The following is a 23,514-nucleotide window of genomic DNA, read 5'->3' as shown; positions in this document are numbered from 1 at the left end:
TGAGAACCATGACCAAGCCGGAGTCGAAGAAAAGCGGCGTGGCTGCGGGCAAGAGCGTCGGCGAGCAGGTTAACAACGGCTCCGTGGATCCAGCGTGTCCGGATCAGAGCACAGCGATCAAAGCCAAGGTGATGAAGCAGACCTCCAGGGAGAATCTGCACCGGAGAAACACAGAGTGCGAAGTCTACGACGACGGAACCAACACCTTTTTCTGGTGAGTGTTTGTGTCGGTGTCAGTGGAAGTTCACGGCTCCTGCAGAGACAGAAGGGGAGGAAGCATTTGTTAGTTGACAGCAGGGTGTAATATGTGCTTCAAGGTGAACTGAAAGACAGGCCCAGAGCGACCTCCATTAATGACAGCAGATAATGTGACCTTGCTGTAAATGCCAGGTCAAACTGAAATGTTTGTTGTTGTTTTTCCATCCTGGTGCAACTATTCCAGTAAACATGATCCACTAAATGTCACTTCTGAAGGTGTTGTGGGGTTTGCAGTGTTGTCATGGATGCTCACATTGCACATCCAAGCTCAGGGCTCAGATATGACACTTGAGAGATTCTTTGACATTCACGACAGATCTGAAGGTGTGCCAGGTATAATACCTGTCCTGCAAAGTGTAGAAATGAGCACATACTTCATTTGCCTTTCCTAACACCACATGTTTTATTTCTCACTACGTAAACAAAAGTATGTATGAGCCAACTAAAAAAGAAAAAAGCATGCACAATGGGAATACCACACGCATGTTGCAGGACACGGGTTTCGTTATGATATGCTATGCAGCTAGTTTGGAAAAGTGACATTCTCTTCTGCAGCCCTTTTTAATTTATAGCTACGTTAGCTTTCCAGCCTGTCACTGGAGGAATATTTAAGCTTCTCTGAGCGTGTGTGCGGTTTTCATTTCTGCTTTGTGTACAAAAAAAAATATGGATTGAATAAGAATCTGCTAAGCTATCCAATATCATTGGCAGCAGAGGAGGCTGGTCCTCCCAGTGGGAACCTTAATGAGAATTTCTCATTACTGTGGTACGGCCTTTGCATCAGATTTCTGTAGTGAGGTGTTATCAAGAGCTAAAATACCTTTGTCTGTTGCAGTTATGAAAATACAAGAATCTTGTTTTTATGTGGATTAATAATCAGGGTCACTTGTCCAGAACAATATTGACAAATACATGAGGGCAGGGTTGCTGTATTAGACTGAACCTAAACCAGGTTTTACCCACTTATGTGGCAATTAAATGTGTCGGCAGTCATCCAGATGCAGTCTTACGACATAGCATTGTAAAGTTTAGAGCTGGCTTCTAGGGCTTTTTAGCTGTTTGCTTTAGGGGTCAACATAACAACAGTCTGTGGGTGTTGTTGATTGCATCCTGAATTTTTGCCGTCTAGTATTACATACATGAACGCATTAAAAAACAAGAACGGAAAGTGGTTCTTCCTGTGAGTCATTTGAATTTACATTCTGCAGTTATTTGTACGATTGAACCTTTTTTGTGGAACATTTTCAAGTGCTGACTGCAGATGATAAACCTGCATGTATGAAGCAGGTTAGGAAAAAGATGGCAGTTGTTGGTGTATTTCCAAGTGTGTAGGTGGTAGGGGACCACATGGACTCGGTGTGTCTCCCAATGGTTCAGAGTTCATAGTAGAAAGCTGTATGGCAGCAGCTTTTGGTTAAAAATGGTATGCACATGACATTCAGCCTGCATCACTGGCACAGGAAGGAACTGACAACGCCAAACTCTTTTTTTTTTTTTTTTTGGTAAAGTTTTAATATGCCTTATAAAGAACTCGGACTTATTAAATGTGATTGTGCTGGCGTTCCACTTTTATTTTCCCTTAAACTGATTTAGTGCTGAGGGATTTCAAAATGATGGCAGTTTTGTTCACACTGGTTTCGGCAAATGTTTAATTAGATGAAACTGACAAGGAGACGCATTGTATTAAATTGTTAGTTTGTCTCTGCTTGTCATTAAAGTCGAAGGCTATTTTAATCCAATTTCATCCTTAAATCTAGACTCTGATTAGTCATGAGGCTGGCATGAAGTAGAATCTTTTCTTCTGTTTTTTTTTTTTTATTTAAATCTTAACTTCAAGCTTAGAGGTGCACTTTGTTTCTAAGCTTAGCTGGTTGCTCTGTTGCACAAAACCAGTATTTCTGCTGCACCTTTCCACTCTTGGTGGTGGTGTATCGTTGTCAGCGAAGAGAGAAACCATGTCCTCCCCCTGTGGCTCCAGCCAAACAGGTTGGATAAGGAGGTGGAACAGGAAAAAGGCTGACAATACCTGGTGTGCTGTCTTGCACATCAAGCTTGAAGCCAAAAGAAATGTGACTCAAAGTTGGCACTTTATTATTTTTAAAAAAAGCTTCTTACAGAATTGCTATACCTCACTTTCAGGTACCCTTTAATTATTTTTTCTTTTAATCTAAATTCTCAGAGCAGCACATTGCCTCTGTAGTTTTAGATTAGATAGATTTATAAAGTATATATCGCTTGGCTGTTTACCCCAAAATATTAAGGCTACTGCAGCTGGTGACCCTTTCATTAATGAGAGGGCTGGCAGGAATAAAATGCACTTGCTGTAATTGTTCTCCACAGGTTTAAAACTTGAGGCGTGATGGCATCTGTCACGTAAGATGTGTTATGGTTGACATTTGGTTGTCACACGGTTTTGTCTTAGCTTATTACAGATATTTAGGTATTCACATAATGGTTAAGTAACAAAAAAGGTATCGTACAAATGTTTCCTGTAAGTGCTTTGTAACTAGTACGAGTAACACTCAGATCAGTCATTGGTACACATTGTCATGTAAACAGGTCGACACCAGTGTTGATTGTTTTCTATTTACTTAAGCTTAACAGTTCACCTACATGTTGCATGTTTGGATGCTACTTGGTGTCAGGGTATATAACCCATTACTTTGGGGTTTTAACCAACAGATGAAATGAGTTTTAAAAATATCTGGATTAGCTTTATTCCCAGAAATCCCTCGTCCCTAATGAATACTGGCTCAGTCCACCTGCAGCCTGATCAGCGTCAACATTCCAGGAGTGATAAGGAAACTCTGTGACTCTGCCACTGTTCTCAGCAGTCACCCCATTTGTCTTTCTAGAACTTATCAACTGTTATGCACTTGTCAGCATTCCAAATACCATTCAGGTCCTTTTGTCTATTTCTAATCGAGAAATCTCCCATTATATAGCGTGTATTCTCTTGACCCTGACATTATCGTAAAACTTTGCCCTGTCAGCTGAGGTAAATACCTCAGGTTGCGTGGACGTATATCTAAACAACTAGAATGTCACACCACAGAGGCCAAAGTATGTTTGCTGACATGGGGTGATGGAAGACACAGCTTGGGCCTGTAGCCAACAACATGGCTATCAAACTCCAGCTCACCTTGTCTGCCAGAGCATACAAATTCTGTTGTTTAAACAGACCTGATATAAAGCTTTTCCATCCACTGTCAAGCACGAGACATTTGATGCAAAAGCTATTTTTGACTTCAAGTTAAAGAAAGGTTTGAACTGAAGCTTATCACACACTTTGTAACTATTTTTAGCTATAGCAACACAGTTTCCCAACAGATTTCATCTCCTATTTTGTCCTTGATCTACCCCTATATATGCCTTTTGATAGGCATATATAGGAGGCAACAAAGATGGTTTTTCGCAACGAGCAGATTTACGTTCAGATTTGTTTAGACCGTTCCAATGTTGTAGTGTTATCTCAGTGTTGCTCAACGTTGTCCCATGGTGATGTCAGACAACATCAGCCAATCTAGGGTTTTTTTGGTTGTTGTTTTTTTATGTCCTGTGCTGACTGGTATTTGACGTTCCTGTTCTACAAATGGTACTATCGTCCTTCTCTCTGTCCTTTCCCCCACTTTCACTGCAGGCGAGCCCATACTGTCACAGTGCTGTTCATTCTGACCTGCGCTCTGGTCTACGTCACGCTGTTGGAGGAGACTCCTCAGGACACGGCCTACAACACTAAAAGGTCAGTAGGTTGCATTTCTCCTTTCCTCAGTGTCACCAAAGCCAAAACACTCCAAAATCTACTTTAACCCCAGGAGGCTTTTAAACTGAAGCTTCATGATATCATTTTTGCACCAGTTTATTTATTTATATATATATATATATATATATATATATATATATATATATATGAGAGAGAGAGAGAATGAATTTTGTGTTTGGTCATTTTGTTGTAACAATGTTTGTTGACAATGCATCTTATACTGTTTGTTTCCCCTTAAATGGTGCCACAATTTGAAGCAACAAGCATTTGTGGGTTGAGCAGCTGAGTTAAATATGCGGGTTGTGACCATGGAAAAAAAACATGCCAATCTTCTCTGCCAATCCCAGACAGCTTATTCTGCTACTGAATCTTGTTTTGAGTTTCTGGAACGCTGGATGCTGCTAATCAGATGCCAATAATGGATCGTGCTACAGCGGTCTGTTGGTGTCTTCGTGGCACAACTGACTGATCTGGATAGGGCCGTGCCACAAGGCAATGTCAAGGTGATGTTCTGCAAAATCAAGTCTCAGGATTATTTGGACCTAGTACCATCTCCAAAGTGAAGTTCCATATAATGCGGGATATTATATGGAACTTTACCATTGTGTCGGCCCATGTATATTTAACAACTCATTTAAGCTTTATTGGCTGAAAGTCTTGGAAATACAGTTCCAGCTAACCAGCTAGCTACAGCCCTTCCTACCTTGTGTTTTCCCTTCTGGCTGGGTCTTGAACTAAGTTGCTATTGTGGTCATCCTCCATGTCATTCTGCTGCTTCTGCAGAGGGCATCTCTTACATACTTTTATCTCCACCGTTATAGACTGCAACTGGCAGCAGCAGCTCTTCTTCTGCTCTGGAGATGGGCTATGAGTCAGACAGTCTAACTGGAACAGCAGCAGTTGCAGACTGCTGAGGTTTGAGTTCATCTGCTTCGTGAGGGACAGCACATTTTATTGCTCAGTTTTTTGGTCACGACACACTTGGAGAACAGATCAAATCTAAATGTGGGGGTAACGCCGCAATGCAACCAACCAACCAGTAGCTACTCTGATTTTATTTTTTTTTTAAACAACATTTGGAATAAACCACTTATTTCCTATAAACATGGGCAAGGAGCAAAATTCACCATTTGAGATGAGTCACTCGCCTTTACAGTCACACTCACCTTGAGCTTACAAGGCCATGTATAAAACCGTCTTGGCCATAAAAAGAACACTATAAATACGAGTTGAGTATTTAGCAAGTAGATTTAATGGGTTTTATTTAAACTTTGGAGAGAAATATACATCCAACTTTATCACGTTTAGTAAACCACAGAGACTTGGATAAATGCCAAATTATTTCAGTTTCTTTTATTACTGCAAACTACAGAAAGTTGCAGAGCGACTGCTGGAAGTTGTACCAGCTACTTTGTGCTTCCTGGTAGGAAAAGGCAGTAAGTAGGAGGTGCAGTTGAGTTTCAAAGTGCTCTGCAGGCTGGTTGCACCAAAGCAGTGTTCCTATGGGAATACATAAGCTGTTGCAGAACTTGTTTTTCTTGTGGCTAAAGTTTTTTTTGGAGCTGTTGCCATGCTGCTGAATAAATATGGAAATGATCAGACCTGTCCCTGATAGTGTTTGTTATAGCTTCTTGTATTTCAAACAGGGAGATTTAGTCAAGGCAAGTTTGCATGTGGCTTAAAACTCCCATGTGTTACAGCTAAAAATCTGTGAAACAAAGCAGGGTTATAGTTAGTTGTTCTTACTTTGTACTTAGGAGGTGTATTGAGAAGGTCAGGCACAAAACAGGCTTTATCAATGATGTGTGTTTGCGACAGATGGGGTGATTTGTAGGTTGCGTTTGTGTGGATGCTCCTTAACAGGATTTGCTGCCATCAGCGTAGTCCGGCTCCTTGGGATAAATACCCTAAGAGCTTCACCCTGGAAGCGGAGCTCACTCTCAGGCACTGCTTGGTTACTCCTCGACTCCCAGTCAACCCTGCAATCCGGGACCACTCTCACTAGTTCACACAGAACTTCACTTTGTGTGTTGTATTCTTTGAACACACATTCATTTGATTCCAGACTCACACAGCGAAGAAATTGATCCCTAAATCTCACATGCTCATGCTCCTACGCTTGTTGGCTAGCACGCACTGTAATCCCATTGTATGCTCAGTCTTTTAAGCCTGCTCTGTTTACTTGTAAGGTCAGGACAGTGTCCTCGTCTGGTCATCCGGTTTTCAGAGCTTAAATCAACAGCAACTTAAGCTCAACTTAGCTGGTCTGGTTCTTAATAAACACAAATAAAGTTGTAATATTGAAATAGAAGCAGTAGACCAGACCTCCAGATTCAAGTTATTTAATTATTAATTCTCCAAGCCATTATGCTCCCATTCATGCCTTGTCTGATCTTAAAGGTTTACGGGGTTGAAATGCTGAGACTTGTACGTGTAGCTGTAATAAAAGCCTTCGTGGCCCCTTTGAAATGCATACTGATTTAATTGAAGTTACAGTAATGGACAAACACAATTTGACTGAGCTAATAAACACAAACAGGTGAACTTCATGTATTTATTGAACACGCTGGGTGAACATGTTGAGCCATCGCCCTTAGATGTGTCCTGTAGCTACTTCTGAGACTTGAACAGTGATGTGGTGGAATTGTAGGCCATTCTTCCTACAATACTGTGAGTTCATCAATATTGCTTTAAAAAGCCTGTTTAAGGCATTGCCTGACATCTCAATTGGGTTAAGGACAAGATTTAATTTCTCTCACATACTAATTTGTTTTGGGTCAACACTTTCCAAACTGTTAAATGTTGTTGTACTGTCCTTTTGTTTTTCCTTCAAACACAGAGCTGGACCCTTTTTGTTACACAGGACAAACAGTTTTTTCAGTTTACCCACATTCCAGTCTCATATCTGTAATTTGAATGCTGGATTCCAGGTTTTTGGAGAAGTAGTTAGCATAGAGGTTCACTTTTTTCCTAGTGTAAAGACATGAAAATAGGCTGTTTGTTTGTTGGTGGTTCAGTAAGAACACATTATATGAGGAATCAATACAGAAGTCTTTGTGATTCCAATGAATTCCCAAATGTGTGTCCTCTAGGGGTATTGTGGCCAGCATCCTGGTGTTCCTCTGTTTTGGAGTGACACAGGCCAAAGATGGACCTTTCACCAGACCGCATCCAGGTATGAAAAGCACATTTATCACCAGGTTAAAGTAATTCATGTCAGATCTCTTTTTATATTGAGAATATAGCATAAGTTAACAAAGTTGGCACTTGGAAATGCAAGTCAAAGTTCATATTAAAGCCATGTAGTGTTCTTTTTATTGAACCCTGGTCTGTTTTATTATCTTTCATTAAATACTGGGCAACATCCAGGATATGCCAGTTTGACGTTTGTTTGGCCTCTTAAAGCTTCCAGATAAGTGAAATGATTGAAATGCTTTAAAACAAAGGTTGAAAGGGGATTGTGAAAACTGATTATATAAAAAATATGTTTGCATTAAAAGCAGCTGACAGTTGCGTCAGCAGTTCAGTCGGTAGTAATAACATTCTCATCCTCCTAATGGAAAATACACATCCTGGTTAGAATCAGCAGCTGATTGAAGACAGTCATCAATTTAAATGAGTTTGCAGACAGTACAGACAATCCCAAATCATTCATTTTTATGAGGCTTTAAAGCTCAGTGACTAATTTATAATGGACTGTATGGTTCTAGTAAATAAACAGTGCTTTAGGCATTGCAGTGGCATTAGTCAGTGGCCACTGAAAATGGCAGTTTGTGACAAGCTCACATCTGATACAGTTTTTTTTACCTTTTAATGTAATCAAACTGTTGGTAAGGTCTCCACAAAGAGGCTTTTGCTTGTGGCATGCAAATGAATTTATATGAAACATCTTTGATCTTGTCATCCAAGCGGGAGAGGATGGAAAGAGATGACATTTCATTACAATACAGATGCAGGGTTTTCAGGGCATATGCATGGGAAAAGGGAGAGAAAGAGCAATCTGTTACTTGTCTGCATTATATGACACTGAAATGCAGAGCTGTTGTAGGACATGTGAAAAGCAATTGTTGATTATGCTTGTACGAAAACCTGTTGCTCAGGTAGAAAAATCTACGTGCCTGACAGCACATGCAGCACATAAGCTGTGGCAGTTGGATTTCTGCTCTAATGCTTTTGTAAACTTGCATCCTAACAGAATCTTTTCCTTCTTTAAATCTGATGCAGTTTGTAAAAGGTGCTACTATTTAAATAAGAGCACTCACAGCTTTTTAAACAGAGCTTTCATGCAGAAAACACTTAACATCTCCCGCACAACACACACACAACAGCTAACTCTAGAGGGAAAGGGAGGAAGGAAGGAGGGAAAACAGGGCGTGGAAGGCAGATGCAGCGACATGCTCAATACTGTCGGTTGTAGGTAGGCGTGAAGTAGTCGAGCGAGTATTTGACTGCATTACTCGCACCTTTTGTGGGCTGATCGAGGGATGTGGTTGTGTGTGTATGCAATTGCTTCAGTCTTTTGCTTGTTAATCCAGCAGGGTAGGTTCTGGTGTTATTCACATTGCCACCTTACAGTTGACTCTCCATAGAATACCATCATGGGAAAAAGACCCAGTAGGGTTTTTTTTTCCTCCTTCAGATTTAAAACCTGTACCTCCTGCTGAATCACGGGCTGGGTGTGTCAAAGGAAACTGAGCTTGTGAATGTGAATCACCACAATAATTCAGCTCAATAGCAGTTGAAATAAAAGCACTCTTCATGTGGGACTTTAGGAGTCCCACATGAGATTGGTGTTTACCACACTATATATCAGTCCTTTTTACTTGATGTTATATTTCTTAATGAAAATCATTATCTCTGTCTTAAATCTTCAGAAACACATTATGACATTATGTGTATACTGAGGTAATTCAGACAGATGTTTATTAGTGGAAATGAGCTAATGATTTGGGGTTGAACCAAATACCAGGACTAGGGATGGGTATCGAAAACCGGTTCTTGTTGAGAACCGGTTCCCACTGTTTCAATTCCTTGGAATTGTTTGCCATTTTTGCAAACGATTCCCTTATCGATTCCAGTCGCCCCAAATGACGTCACCACGTTGCGGAGCGTCATTTACCTGGCAGGAAACACGGCGGCTCAAACGCTCAAAAGTTTGATTATACTTTACGAGAACGGATGACAACAGGGCAACTTGCAATACTTGCAAAGTAGATATTTCATTTAAGGGAGGAAACACTACAAATATACAAAAGCATTTGCTCACAAAACACACAATAACCTTAAATGAATGTTTTTAATTCCGCTCCGGACTCGTGAATCTCAACCCAGCAGCAGCGGTAACGTTTGCACGTCCTCTCCCGTTAATGCGGCAGGTAAATAATCAACTAACAGTGCATATTATGTTAGCGCGATCTGCCTTATTACAAAACCTGCCATTACTGTGCATTTAGGTGACCATGATGAGAGAGACAGAGTCTGGCTGGCTGAGATGCTGGCAGTTCTCTCTGCAGTCTAGCGGTAGCGTCTCCTTTCAGGCCAGGATAGACGAATGTCACCGAGCAGTGACTGAGTTTGTGGTAAAAGGCTTGCATCTATTTGCCACAGCAGATGCCCCGATTTTCACTAAGTGAATGTGTTTAATTGTAGGCAGGGACATTACTGGATATTCTTGTGTAATTGCTACTGAATAATTTATGTTATACTTTGTTTTTGCTACAGAAGAATATTTATTTTATTATTTTACATTTACAATTTTTTTTTTTTTTTTTTTTTTTCCTGGGGACCCTGTGACACCCCATTGAAGAGCCGTAGGCTGTGGATCTCTTAAGATCTCACTGTTGGGTTTGTAAGGCCATGTTACTCCTAAATTTCTATCTTGTTCAAAGAGAAGATATAAAACAAAGTTCTAAGCTAATCGACCTTAGTGTTCTCCTTTTTTAAAAAGAATCGATAAGAGAATCGATAAAGAATTGAATCGTTAAACAGAATCGAAAATGGAATCGGAATCGTGAAAATCTTATCAATACCCATCCCTAACCAGGACCCCTAGCAGCTCATTTCTGTGTGTGTCGTCAGGTGCTCTTTTTAACTGTCTTTAACCAAAACCCACATTATACGTTTGTTTATGGTGTTTTTGTTGGAAAACTAATGGGAACTAAATGTCAAACTTGGGGCAGCAACGTTGGAGTTATGTAACCGGGCAGTAAAATATTAGTCTGGACTGAGTGTCAAATGTTCATAACTGCAGGGAATAGAAGTAGTTAGATTTGGAACGTGGAATGTTCAGCACAAATAGGAAATTGTCATGTAACGTTGTTATTATTTGTTTTTTCATTGTGTTTAAAAAAACATAGTACTAATTTAGTTTGTGTTCAGTGTAACTGATTTCTCTCTCTCTCGCTCTAGCTTACTGGCGTTTCTGGCTCTGCGTCACTGTCGTCTATGAACTGTTCCTCATCTTCATCCTGTTTCAGGTTGGTGTGGTGAGAATTTTGCTGCCTGGAAAGGCTAAAGCACGTCAGATCAACATGTGCAATGCGAATTCTTAGCTCATGGGAACTCTGTACACAATCACATGACAATTATCCCTCCCACATCAAACTTCTCTTTTTGAGTTTTCTACTCAGTGATTTTGATGACATGGGTTTTCTGGACGTTTGCTTTGACATTTAATTATAATCGTGGTCTCCAAAAAGAAGGCCAGATGGAGTCCATAAGTACTTCTTAAAAGTGTAGTCAAGCCTGGGCAAAATATCGGGCTTTTTTTCCCCTCCCACTATCACATGTCTGTTCCAGTCTCTGGTGCTTTTTCTGCTGTGATCCCTGGAAGCCTCTTTTCACTCAATTTAATTAAATTGTCACTGAGCCAGGCCCTTCAGACTGCCATGGACACTGTAAAAGAAGAAGAATAAAGGGGGAGTATATTTAACCATCTACTTCCTGTTTGTACAAGGATAATTTTAAGTTGTTGCTAGGTAAAAAGCAATAAAACTTTACTTTTATGCCACAGAAATCTGCCGTTAACTGAAGGAGGACATCATCTGATGTAGCCTGTGTAGAAATGTAAGTTCTGGTGGTACTTGCTCTTATTCTTATCCTCTTTTATCCAGACGGTGCACGATGGACGACAGTTCATGAAGTACATTGACCCCAAATTGGGGGTTCCTCTCCCTGAGCGCGATTATGGGGGAAACTGCCTCATTTATGACCCTGGAAACACTACAGACCCTTTCCACAACATCTGGGTGAGAGAATGAATTTTTTTGCTTTTTATGTTACTTTTGTCTCCTGTGTATCTTTGCAGGTAGGAATGTTTGTAGGACTTGATTTTTTGATAGTATTATGTCGTTGAAAACAACTGAGTAAGAAACAGGCCGCCTTCCTAAGAGTAAAATTTCTTGTCCAGTCATGCATTTATAATTTTGTGCATATTGTCCTCAATTATTGCTATAAGGAAGTGGCCCAGATACAGAAAAGAAATATGGCAGCTTAGATGAAAATGTGTATGGCCTTTTGTGTTAAAGTAAAACTTCTCTTATCTCTTTTTCTTCTGCTTTATCTCTCTTTCATTCTCAAACACACACAAGAATACAGTTACTGTGGAGGTGTGCAGCAGCTTGAGTCTGGGGCAGATTACAGTCCATCAATAGAACCAGGCCTTCCTCTGTCTGCTGCCATGACCCAGAGCCCACCTCCACTAATAGTCTGATTTTAGCCTCTAAAACCCCATTTCTGTGAATAGACTTTTTAAAATGTCAAATTAAAGCCACATATTTATCAATAAACTTTACTTCGGTTGTTGGAAGTTGCATGTGAAAGGTCAAGCTAAAAAATTAATACATAAAAATGTGCTGGAAATAGCAGAAATAATATGATCCAAATAGTAAGGGTGGAACTGTGTGTTTAATTGCATTTTATTTGTGCTTTGTGATGCCCAAAGAAGTTTTGTCCTGTTCAGTGACCCAGTACTCTCTGTGCTCATTTCTTCCTGTTTCCAGTGTGATCTAGATGCGATGCTTTATTTGAACACAGATGGTCTTATTTTAACTGTCCGAGCACAAATAGAAAGCAGCAGGACTTTTTAGAGCACAGGCTGTGTGTGTCTCCAAGCACACTTGCTGTTTTGGGTTATATCAGTGGAGCAGTGAAACTTAAAACAGGGCTCAATGAACTGAAATGCAGTTTGGAAATGTAAAGAAATGCACAGACAGTCACAGATCTGTGTTTTAATGGAAAGTTAGAAACCATAGGATGCTTATCATAATCCACTACCAGTGTAATGCAACACATCTCCCTGTTAAATGGGCTACTTTGCAGTAAATATGGTGGATGGTTGGCACTGCACTCAGATGTGGAATTTCACAAATCAGTGGCTGCATGGTTATCAAGATCAGGGTTCTGGTGCCTACATGTGGCTGCTGGGATATAAAACACTGAAGGAGCAGCTGTGTGCAGTTTCTTACAGTGCATTGTATTTATGTGTAGATAAATGGAGAACAGTCAATATACAGGCTTGGAGTGATTAATAATTGTTTGTATTGACAACATATAGGCTTACTGGGAATGATATATTTGCATATTCTAAATGTCACTTTATAGTTTGCATACGATTATGTCACATTTGATTTCTGATCTCACATTTACATTTCACATCTGTTTTTCTTTCCAGTTGACCCTAAAAAAAGAGTTATTTTTACCCCTCAGTCGTAAAAGGCTGAGGGGGTATTTATCGGCACCCAACTTTAGAAATGCAATAACACGATCATTAAACACGATCAACAGTTTAATGAAAGGGCTTTTCATTCATTCCCTAAGATTTAGGGGCAAAATTGTAGTTGGGCTTGCTGTTAAACATCATTTGTCTCTGCAGGACAAGATGGATGGCTTCGTGCCAGCTCACTTTCTCGGATGGTATATCAAGGTAAGTTTGGAATTAGCTGTCTGACATGTTTCATAAAAGCAGTTGAGCGTGCTGTCCTCGCTGTTATGTACACATCACAGATTTAAATGGTTTGACTTTGCAATGATTACAGAGCACCTAGTGAATAAGTACCAAGTGAGGTCATTCCCATGCTAGTGTGATCATTTATTGACAAATAAAGTTGCACCTTTTTTATTGTTTATTGTCTGTTATCTTGCTGACCTCCTCACACTCTATTTCCCTCCAGACTCTAATGATCCGGGATTGGTGGATGTGTATGATAATCAGTGTCATGTTTGAGTTCTTGGAGTATAGCCTGGAGCACCAGTTGCCTAATTTCTCAGAGTGCTGGTGGGACCATGTACGTACATTTGTGCTGTTTTCTTCTAATTACAAAATACTGTGTGACACACGTTGAGGTTATTTTGGTTGTTTTGTCTAAGTTTTCTGAGTGAGTCTTTTGTAATAAGGCACAAATGGTAAGAATGAACAATATCTAAAAAAAAATGCTTGGCACATTGAAGAGAAATGAACATAAGATCAAGATGTCTTCTCTTTAAAGTATAACAGTGTTTACTGCAGATATAATCCTGCCTAATGTGGACATACTTTTCAAATGTGTCCATATTAGACAAGAAGTTTCTTTGAACCAAAGTGTGAATAGATAAAATGTTCAAAACAAGGATTGCATTGTAAATGTATTGTAAATTTAAAAGTAAAATTAAAGGGTTTTACGGACATTTTGCAGAACACATTATATTCATCATGTGTTAAGTTGGGAGGTTCACAGATCTCTTGCTCTTCAGCACATTGATAAGTAAAAGCACGGAAATTGGAAGCATGTGAGTGATTATTTTGCTAGTGATATTTGTAATGGCAACAAAGTGCTCATTTGTTTGCATGATAAGAACTTCATACCAGCAACTAACCAAGTGGTCTAATTAACAGAAGGGGTAGCTGGTAAAGCCAAGTGAGCACTGCTGGAAAGCAACAGAAAAAATCCAAATATAAACAGACAGCATAGGTATTATGTAATTATAATCACGACTGTAAAGATAAATACTGTGGTTGCTGTTGCTACTTGTTACACACAAAAAAACCTTAGTTATAGTAAATGTAAATTATATTCAAGGTGGAGGAGAGGTGTGTGATAGTTGGTTTGGAGGATTACTGCACCTCACCGCACCTACCCTTTTTTTTTTTTAATTGTTTCTCCATCTAGTGGATCATGGATGTGTTGGTGTGCAATGGTTTGGGGATCTACTGTGGCATGAAGACCCTGGCCTGGTTGTCAATGAAACCGTATCAGTGGCAGGGCCTCTGGAACATTCCTACATACAAGTATGACTTTATGAAAGACATTTCTTTGCAAACATTTTAATGTTGGGCTTCTGTATTTGTTTATATTTAATGATATCTCTGTCTGTATTTGGCAGGGGGAAGATAAAGCGTATAGCATTCCAGTTCACACCTTACAGCTGGGTCAAGTTTGAGTGGAAGCCTGCTTCAAACCTTCGCCGCTGGCTTGCTGTGTTAGGCATCATCTTTATGGTAAGAAATGCTAACATGAAGGGAAAGCATTTGTCTCACTGCAAAAAATGATGACATCACCATGCAACAACAATGCACAGAAAGCGTAATGTATTTAGACTCTGATATATAGATAATACATGTTCATGGACTGGCCTAACCATTATATTGATTATTATATTGCTGATATATCTCTATCTGGATTTGTGACTATTGATAAACTGGAAAGAGTAAAAGAAGAGATCATAGAAACACCCTTCAACCATGTTTTGAATGTTGGCGTTGCTTAGTTTGTCTGCCAGATGCCACTCTGCTACTTCCCTGTTAGCAACACATTGTAACGCTGAAAACATGACAACCACCCGATGTGAGCAGAGGCGGGTGGAGCATAAACATCAAATCCACAACTTGTGACAATCGATCAACATTAAGCTTAAACAGCACTGTCCTGTCGTCTTAGAAAGGACTCTCAAATAACTGCACATAACAGACGCATAGGAAATGTGTTTCATGAATCGAGGAGAGAGGAAAAAATATCAGATTTGTAATTCATCAAATATGGGCGTAGTTATGTTGGGCCCTATTTCTGTTTTTGGTTCCCTGTCTGACACCTGAATTAGTTCACTAAATGTAAAAGGCTAGTTCTTGTTAGCTAATGGAAAAGAAACCGTGCCCAACATGGACTGATTGTTGTAACTTTTTCTTCTTTTCTGTGTTGTTTTTGTGTTCTCGGTGCTTCTAAATTAAGATATTTTATCTCCTATCTCGCCAGTTTCTGTTGGCAGAGCTGAACACCTTCTACCTGAAATTTGTGTTGTGGATGCCTCCTGAACACTACTTGGTGCTGCTTCGCCTGGTCTTTTTTGTCAACGTGGGGGGCGTAGCCATGAGGGAGATCTACGACTTCATGGATGACCCGTGAGTAGCAATGTGCAGCTTTTCTTTGGGGAGTTGGACAGTTTGACCGGGTGTATAATAAAAGACTGTATGTGTTTCATACACACCGAATAAAGAACTTGTTGACATTCAGCACTGATTCAGTTTAATCAAGTGTTTGCTCTTGAGTTTTAAACTGGTTATCGTAGTGCAAATTGAAATCAGAAAACTAGATAAGCACAGCAGTGAAGAAATGTTAGTCTTCTGTGTACTATACACAGCAAAATATTTAGTAAGAACACCATTCATACATACCAGCCATGAGCAAACATGTGCATTGATAAGAATATGGTTACTAGTAACAGAAACAGACAGAAATGTTTCGTTTTCTGCTATTTTTCCAGTGTTGGGTCAGTGTTGGGAGATATTTCTAGTGATTAACTGATTAAACCTGAGGGATTATAGTCTCATTAAAAATAAACTCAATTAAATATGTCTATGTATCCCATATGTATATAAAAGCCATTTTTAACTGTTTAAATACCAAATGAAGGGAAATGTGTGGCGCTCACGCACAGTGTCAGATTAGTCTGCCAAGTATGACTAGCATTAGTGGACTTTACTTGCAGGTTAACGTCGTCACAGCTGCTGTGCAGAATGTTGTTAGGAATTACTCTGATTGCATTCCAGTTCATTGTAGAACAGCCTACATACATACATTCATTTGCTATAGCTAAGTACTGCAGTACTGTACTAGTTCTGTTTAACCAGTGTTGTCCACTAACAAAATTCGTATAATTACTCAGACTGTAGTATTTCTGGTAGACTAGAAATGGAAGTATCATTTAACTATTGACTATTCACATGCATGGGTAGTGATATAGTGCTGTGCATTACGGTGTTACATCACAGGCATACATGTAACCAGTAAATATTAAAAATAAACCTAAAAAAGTAAATGTATCCTCCTTATTGAATAATTTTTCCATAATAACATTGTTTCATTTTCCCAACAGGAAGTTCCACAAGAAGCTCGGCCAGCAGGCGTGGCTGGTATCAGCAATCACAGTAACGGAGTTCCTAATAGTGGTCAAGTATGACCCCCACACCATCATGCTGCCCATTCCTTCTCTTATCATTCAGTGCTGGTTTTTAGGAATCCTCCTCATACTTATCTGGACCGTGTGGCGGTTTTTCATCCGGTAAGTAGTGGGATGGGTTATTTTATTTATTTATTTAATTGTTGTTGTGGTTGTTGTTTGTTTTGTTTTTTTGGGGGGGGAGAAGCTGAGGGTGACAAACAATGTTTGTTGAAAGGTAATGAAAGTCTGTGCTCTTCGTGTAAAAACAACTAGGCTGTAAGGAGGAAAGATTTCAGCTTCTTAACCATTTCTAGCTTGTGTCTAGTAAACACAATAACTACATTAGGACCAAAGTCCAAAGTATCGCTCTGTTTTTCTATTTTGGTTCACTGGACATCGTGCAGTCTATTTGAGACAGGTCCAGTCTGCCTTTGGGTCGCTCTTCTCTTTTAAGTTATTGTTTTTGTGTGTGTCAGCTTTCTGTGGGTTTTCCACTGGTCTGTTTCATATAGAGTCCAGTTATGGATCTGTAGAGACATCTTACATGCTAATTATAGAAAGGGAAGTTGGGAATTGGCAAAAAGCAGCTGTTTTCCAAATGAACTTTATACACTCATGCAGGGAAAGATGACAATCTGCTTCCATGCTGCTGTTTTGCACTTCACTTTTTCTTTAAATGCACTGTTCATGGTGACTGATGAGGAAATACAGTTTAATTACAGTTTAAGAAAGATCTCTTCACACGTGTGAGACTCCATGGAGTTTGTTCTTTTTCTTTTCTTTTTTGAAATGTAATTAAAATTTTTTTGAGCTGCCTTATCTTTACTGTGTTGTTAGGTCCAGCCTGCCCTGGCATGTTAGGCTTGTTGTCTGTTTTCCTCTCCCCCCCCCCCTTTGCCTTTTCCCTCCCCTTCCTTACTACTTTCTGCTCTTGCTCAGCAATAATGCAGTAATGTCCTAGGTATAGGAAAAGCGTAGGGTTTTTATTTTCTTTGTTTGTTTGTTTCCACTCTTCTACCACATCACCATTTGGATCTATAATCATTATTAGAGGATCTATGGGATCCTCTAGAGCAGCGGTCTCCAACCTTTTTTGCGCCACGGACCGGTTTATGCCCGACAATATTTTCATGGACCGGCATTTAAGGTGTCGTGGATAAATACAACAAAATAAAACTAGTACCAGTACCGACAAAAAGAAGATTTATTCATAACACACGTGAAAAGACCCAGGAAAACCGAGTAAACGATAAAAACGATAACAAAATAACGCTGAAAACCGATAAAAACCCTGAAAACCATACATTTCACACCTGAGCCTCAACTCTCGCGGCCCGGTACCAAACGACTCACGGACCGGTACCGGTCCGAGGCCCGGGGGTTGGGGACCGCTGCTCTAGAGAACGTCTGTGGTGAATTTTATCATCTTAATTTCCCTTCACATCATTTTTACTCTCAGTTCCAGTCAGTTTAGTGATGCTAGAGGGCATTCAGTTTGTGCTGACACTGTTTAAGTGAGTCAGGGCAGTGAAACCCAGAGGAACTGATACCCCCCCACACACACGCACACAGACACACACAGACACACCCACACACCAACCATCACGTGACAAGAGCAATGAGATCAGCTCAACCACTTCTTCTTGTCGACTAAAGACAAAAGTGTTATTCTGATCAAAGTGATTGATTTTTTTTTTTTTTTTTTTTTTTTTTTTACCGAGAACCTTAAGAATTTGCAAGCACTGTTTGACCATATTGTACACTCCCAGTCTGTTACCTAATATGCTTCATTTAGTATGAGTGGACCGAAGCAAGTGCTGAGTGCATGTTTTGTTTTGAGGTGTGTAACTGCTTGGTGCTCTTCCATTAAGTGTTACAGAGGTCCTCATGAGGAGCATTCAAAATAATATTAATGTTAACAATAAACATAGTATCAATAATAAGTACTTTTTGTATGTTTTTGTGAAGTGCTTCCCAGAAACAGAATAAACTTACACGAAAAGAAATGTTAAAATGTATTTATATATCATTTAAAATAAGTTCAGTATCAAAAGAAAACTAAGATAAAGAGCCGAAGCGATCGCCTTTCACCTGTAAGCATGAGATGGACACAGTTAACGGGTTCCTGCCAGGGGATCTCAGACCGTGACCCGGTTGCTATGCAGCAGTTGAAGTACATATTCTGGAGTCAGGCGATGAAATGCTTTAAAAGAAATAAGTAAATCTTAAAATCGATTCTAAAAGTCATGGACAGCCAGCGTAGAGTCATTAGGGTTGAAGTAATATGTTCACTTTTCCTGGTTCTTGTAGGAAGTCTTGTTGCTGCACAATCTGAGCACAAGCAGAAGTCTGTGTATTGATTTCTGATTGTTACCTGTTAAGAAACTATTGCATTAACCAGAGAGAAGGTAAAACTGAAAATGAATGTCACTGAAAACTCAGTGTTGATCGTATCCTCGCACTATTCCTAAAAAATGAGATTAAAATCAAACAACACACCCAGATTTCTGGCAACTCGGTAAACTGATAAAGTTGGTACTTGGATGCAGGCTGTCCAACCCAGATCTAACAATTTTTGTTTTATTGGAGTTAAATTTTTTAATAATAATATGTTTTTAAATGCACATATCTGTTTCTTGATGTTGGTTAAATAGTTTGTAAGGTTGATGAAACTTGTTGAACCTTACTGGGAAATGGAGCAGTGGGTTATCAGCATAGCAGTGAAACAAAATGTTATTTCACTGTATAATGTGGCCAAGTAGTAGCGTATATAATGAAAAAAGTATATTATTATTGTTAGAATGGCATCCAGCTTATTTTGGGACACACAAATGACATTTGTTGTCAAATACACAAAAGGTCCCTGCCCTCATCCCCAACCAGTGGTGGCAGATGTCTGCCCATCCCTGAGCCTGGATCTACCTTCCAGTTCCTTCCCACTGTCACCAAGTGCTTGCTTAAAAGGGGTCGTTTGATTTGGTTTTCTCTGTCGGTGGTCTTCTCTGTTTTATTCATTTTTCCCCCTGACCTTCCTAAAAGAAGGGATTTCATACAGACTGATTAATCGATTCCTGTAGTAATGGATTTATTTAACAAAGAGAAACTAGGAATTTTTCTTATTCTCAAAAAGTAAGAAATGCAGCTCACGTGAGACTGAGAGCAGAGCTTTATCTTCTGTTTGTGATGTTTGTTAAAGTAATCAGCTGTTTCGTTTGTTTGTTTTTCTTTTAATATAATCCAGTGTATAGTGTAGCCGTATGAATTATAACAAATAAACATTCTGTGAAAAAAGTTAGTGGACCAGAAACCATCTGGGAAGACATGACCCTCAGGGATGACACACTATAAATAATGCGTGTGCTCTTTCCTTCTGTCTTCTCACAGTGACATCACACTCCGCTACAAAGAGACGCGCCGGCGTAAACAGGAAGCTCCCGCTGACTGGGACCGCCCGCTGGGCAACGGCAGCACAGCCACCCCCTCCGGTCGCAGCAAACTGAACGGCAGCTCCGAGACGCTGAGGCAGCGGAAGTCCTGAGAGGAAGCCGGTCAGTCACGCTGTCTGCAGCGAATGAAGGGGGACAGTGAGAGGAGTTGAGGAGAAATGTAACACAAGAAGACACTTAGAGGATGGACACATACTGTTCTTGTGCCTACATGAACCAAGTAGTTATATAACACGGGCAAGGAGGTGAAGGGGGCAATTTTCATTCGGTGTATGTGTAGTTATTGTCCTACTTCCGGTATTTACCTCATTCTGTTTCAAAGAACATTTGGTGAATTAACAGACAAGATAGTTTTGCATTAGTAATATATATTTTTTGAATGTTTGGTGATTAAGGTGAATCAGTACAGAATCGGAAAGTAGATGTGACCAATAATTTTTCCATTTTCTCAACTGCACTTTGTCTTTAAAAACAAAAAAAGCGAGAGAAGAAGAATGGAGGAGGAACATATCTGCCACTGTAAATATGCTTAACCCTGTGTTGTGCAGTCATATCAGTGCAGGTGAGAAAAAGGAGAGCATTTAGAGGAGTTTCTGAAGGTGTAATGACTGATCTGGATTCTGTTTTAGTATCCACTACTATGCAATCTTCAGTATCAAACTGGGCGCAAGTAATGATAACAACACATGGCTGTTCAGTTTAGTTTAAGTGACACTTACTTTACCAGCTAATTCCTGATTCATTCTGACAGCTTACACTAGGTTTAGTTCCAGGTACATGATGTATTGTTTACATGTGGAAGACAATTTAAGCTTTTTTTTTTTTTTTCTTTTTTTTTTTTTTTCATTTACAGTTCAGCGTTCATTCCTGGAAGCACTGAGCCTTGAGGGTTCTTGCTCAGGATCCTCCTTTAGTCACACACAAGAGAGGAAAACTGGTCAAAGCCTTTCTTTCCTCTCAAGCTTTGTTCTTGACAAGAACGACAAGAATAAAATCAAGATGTACTATATTCTAGTTATTTAACTGGTGAAAATAATATACTTGGTGTCTGGGATATAGTTTGAGTGTTTTTTTTTTTTTTGTTTGTTTTTTTTTTGTAGCTGTTTTCTTATCACTGTTATTTCTTTAGGGTAAATCAATGCTAAACACTAGATTCCTTTTTTGTGAAATGAGGTTCAGAGAAACCTGCAGCACTAACATCCACAACAGTCGCATTGATGGGAAGCTGTGCTCAGTTTTCCTCAGACTGTGACGCGTTTGTTCCCTGCAACAAAAAAAGGATAAATGGCAGAGATGTGGGTGTTCCTCTACACTTTTTACCATTTGTCACTTTAGAATTTAATATTCGATTCCTTTTATGCCAAACATTCTTCCAGTTTTACATTTTGGGGGTTTTTATGATTTTTTTTTTTTTTTTTTTTTTTTTTTTTTTCTTCTCAGCTTTGCGAGGGTCACCATATTGCACATGCAATCAGCCAAAGCTTAAGATCTGGTTCTTGCTAAAGCCATAAGTACCATCCACCATGAGGTACCATGCACCTCAAACTGCTCGTTTTGATTCTTTCTGAGTTTCAGCGTCGTCAGTGTCTGCGTCTAGTTATAGTGTTACAAAAGGTCACCTGGAGGTCAGGCGGCTAAAACCAAATTCACCTGTACAGCCACGATTACAGCTAAAAAGTCCTAATTATGAGGAATTGTCTTAGTTGCTTTTGATCTGTGTCGGTGACAGCTGCTAAATGTAGAGCTGCCACGATTAGTCAGCTGATTATGAATTCATCCTGAAAACATCCAATCACTACTTGCTTACACATTTTCTTAAAATGATCAGCAGATTAATCTGATGATGAACACAAGTGTTAATTGCTGCTCTAGTGAAACATGAAAGTGTTTCAAAATAAAAATAAGCTTTACATTAAAATTATTTAGGTGGTCAAACTGAAAAAGCTGGAAATATCAGCATGTTCCAGTTTCACTCAAAACTCTCACTGTTACCAAAACATTGCGTCCGTGTCCTGTGACTATTGGGGTTCAGTTAAATCTGTGTTCCTCACCGTGTCCCGGTGACTCTGTGCTACATAAATGATATCTGTGAAATGAGATCCAAATTCTGGTCTGTTTTAGTGAGGCTGCAGTCGTTTTCTCGTGAATGTAATCCAGCAGATTCAGATGTTCAGATTAGAGGGTCACAAACACTAAGCTGAACATTGTTTCTGCAAGGCTGCACCTCCTGCCGCAACATTTAAACCACCTGCCTGCCTGGGTAGCTCTGACCACACAGGGCTCAGCCAAAGGGCCTCCAGGGGAGCTCTTTGGCGTCTGGCACTGGGATGCTAATAAGGTCTTCTTTGGGTCTTGTGGGTTATTTGCAGTGGGTCCTCCAGTTTGACCTTCTGAGGGAGGCCCCTGTTTATGGGGGAAATGTTTAGTTGGGAAGTACATGATGGAGTTACTTATGGATGGACTCAAGGGTTTCCCAGCAGACAATTGCCTTGTAACGTGACCGATGTTAATCACTTCACCTGTCAGTGGTTTGAGTGTTGTGGCTCTTGCTCTGACTGCAGCGATTTCTGTGTGAATTTCAAACTAATGTTTAGCTGATATTTCAGATTTTGTGCTTATTTAACCTGTGCTGTGCTAATTTGGCTGCTTGAGGGTTTTTTCTTTTCTTTCCTTTTCTCTATCAAATACTTTCAGACACGGGCTGGGTATCCACTGTGTACCTGTGTTTGTGCCTCGAATTGGTCAAAACTGCTTTTGTTTGAAGTAACTGAAAACTTAAACCCAAGTTATGAATTTGCACATCAGCTCTGCATTAGAAACAAGTGAATTATAAAAAAAATAACTTGAACATGTAGAAGCAGTGTGGATCAAAGTGGAATAAAAAAACAAAACAACAAAAACAGGAACTTTAGTGTTTGCGGTTCAGTTTAGTTTCACTTGCAGCCTCATGGGGGCAGTAGATGCCTCGTTATCTCTGCCCTGTGCAGTCATGTCTCCTGGAGATTGATCATTGACTGCTTGCTGTAAATGCCATTTTCAACTTGGATTGTGTAAATGTGAAGATGTTGATCATAAAAAGTGAATATGCTGCTGCAACACATACTTTTATAATGTTTTCAATAAAATAATAAAAACTGAACTTTGCACAGTCTTTTTTTCTGAATAAATCAGGTGACAGATGTTTTAACTGCCTCAAATTGAATTAACTGTTGGTGCTTCAATGCAGTTACAGTGACCACCCATCAGTAATACTATAGGTAAGTATTGTGTCCTTTGTAATATCTATTCCAGAGTTTCAGTTTTGTTTTTTGTTGTAAGGGCAGAAAGTTTATGCTTGGTAAGTTTGTATACAGTGTCACCATGGAAACAAATTCCATCAAATCTTTATCTGTTCTGCTCTTGATGTACTCGTTAGACGGGCTGGACATGTGCGTCTACAAGGGGAAACTGCCACAAAACTTGGGAAGTAACTACTAAAATGCTTTGTCACACATCTGTGGCATACACACACTTTTTTTATTCTCTTCTGAAGTTTGAAATGTTGCCAGCTTTCCAGATTCCTCAGTTTTCTATAAAGTTACTTGTGATTATGGATTTTACATAAGATAAACATTGCAAATAAATAGTATCACCATT

The 23,514-nt window shown here is 39.6% G+C and overlaps 1 protein-coding gene across 1 annotated transcript; it reads left to right on the top strand.

Moving 5' to 3' along the window:
• The first annotated feature begins 8 nt into the window (after nt 1-8).
• On the top strand, nt 9-23,017 carry ptdss2 (phosphatidylserine synthase 2). Its single transcript, XM_084934005.1, has 12 exons — nt 9-214; nt 3,899-4,000; nt 7,114-7,196; nt 10,430-10,497; nt 11,134-11,268; nt 12,894-12,944; nt 13,192-13,305; nt 14,167-14,285; nt 14,381-14,495; nt 15,247-15,392; nt 16,367-16,552; nt 19,817-23,017. The coding sequence occupies exons 1-12, from the start codon at nt 9-11 to the stop codon at nt 19,968-19,970; spliced, it is 1,479 nt and encodes a 492-aa protein (XP_084790131.1). The 3' UTR covers nt 19,971-23,017.
• The last annotated feature ends 497 nt before the right edge of the window (nt 23,018-23,514 follow it).

Source organism: Perissodus microlepis, chromosome 7 (assembly GCF_051167445.1).
Source record: "Perissodus microlepis isolate ML-2025 ecotype Zambia chromosome 7, ASM5116744v1, whole genome shotgun sequence".
NCBI lineage: Eukaryota > Metazoa > Chordata > Actinopteri > Cichliformes > Cichlidae > Perissodus > Perissodus microlepis.
Note: the sequence above shows the minus strand (reverse complement) of the source record. Positions and strands in the feature narration are given on the sequence as shown.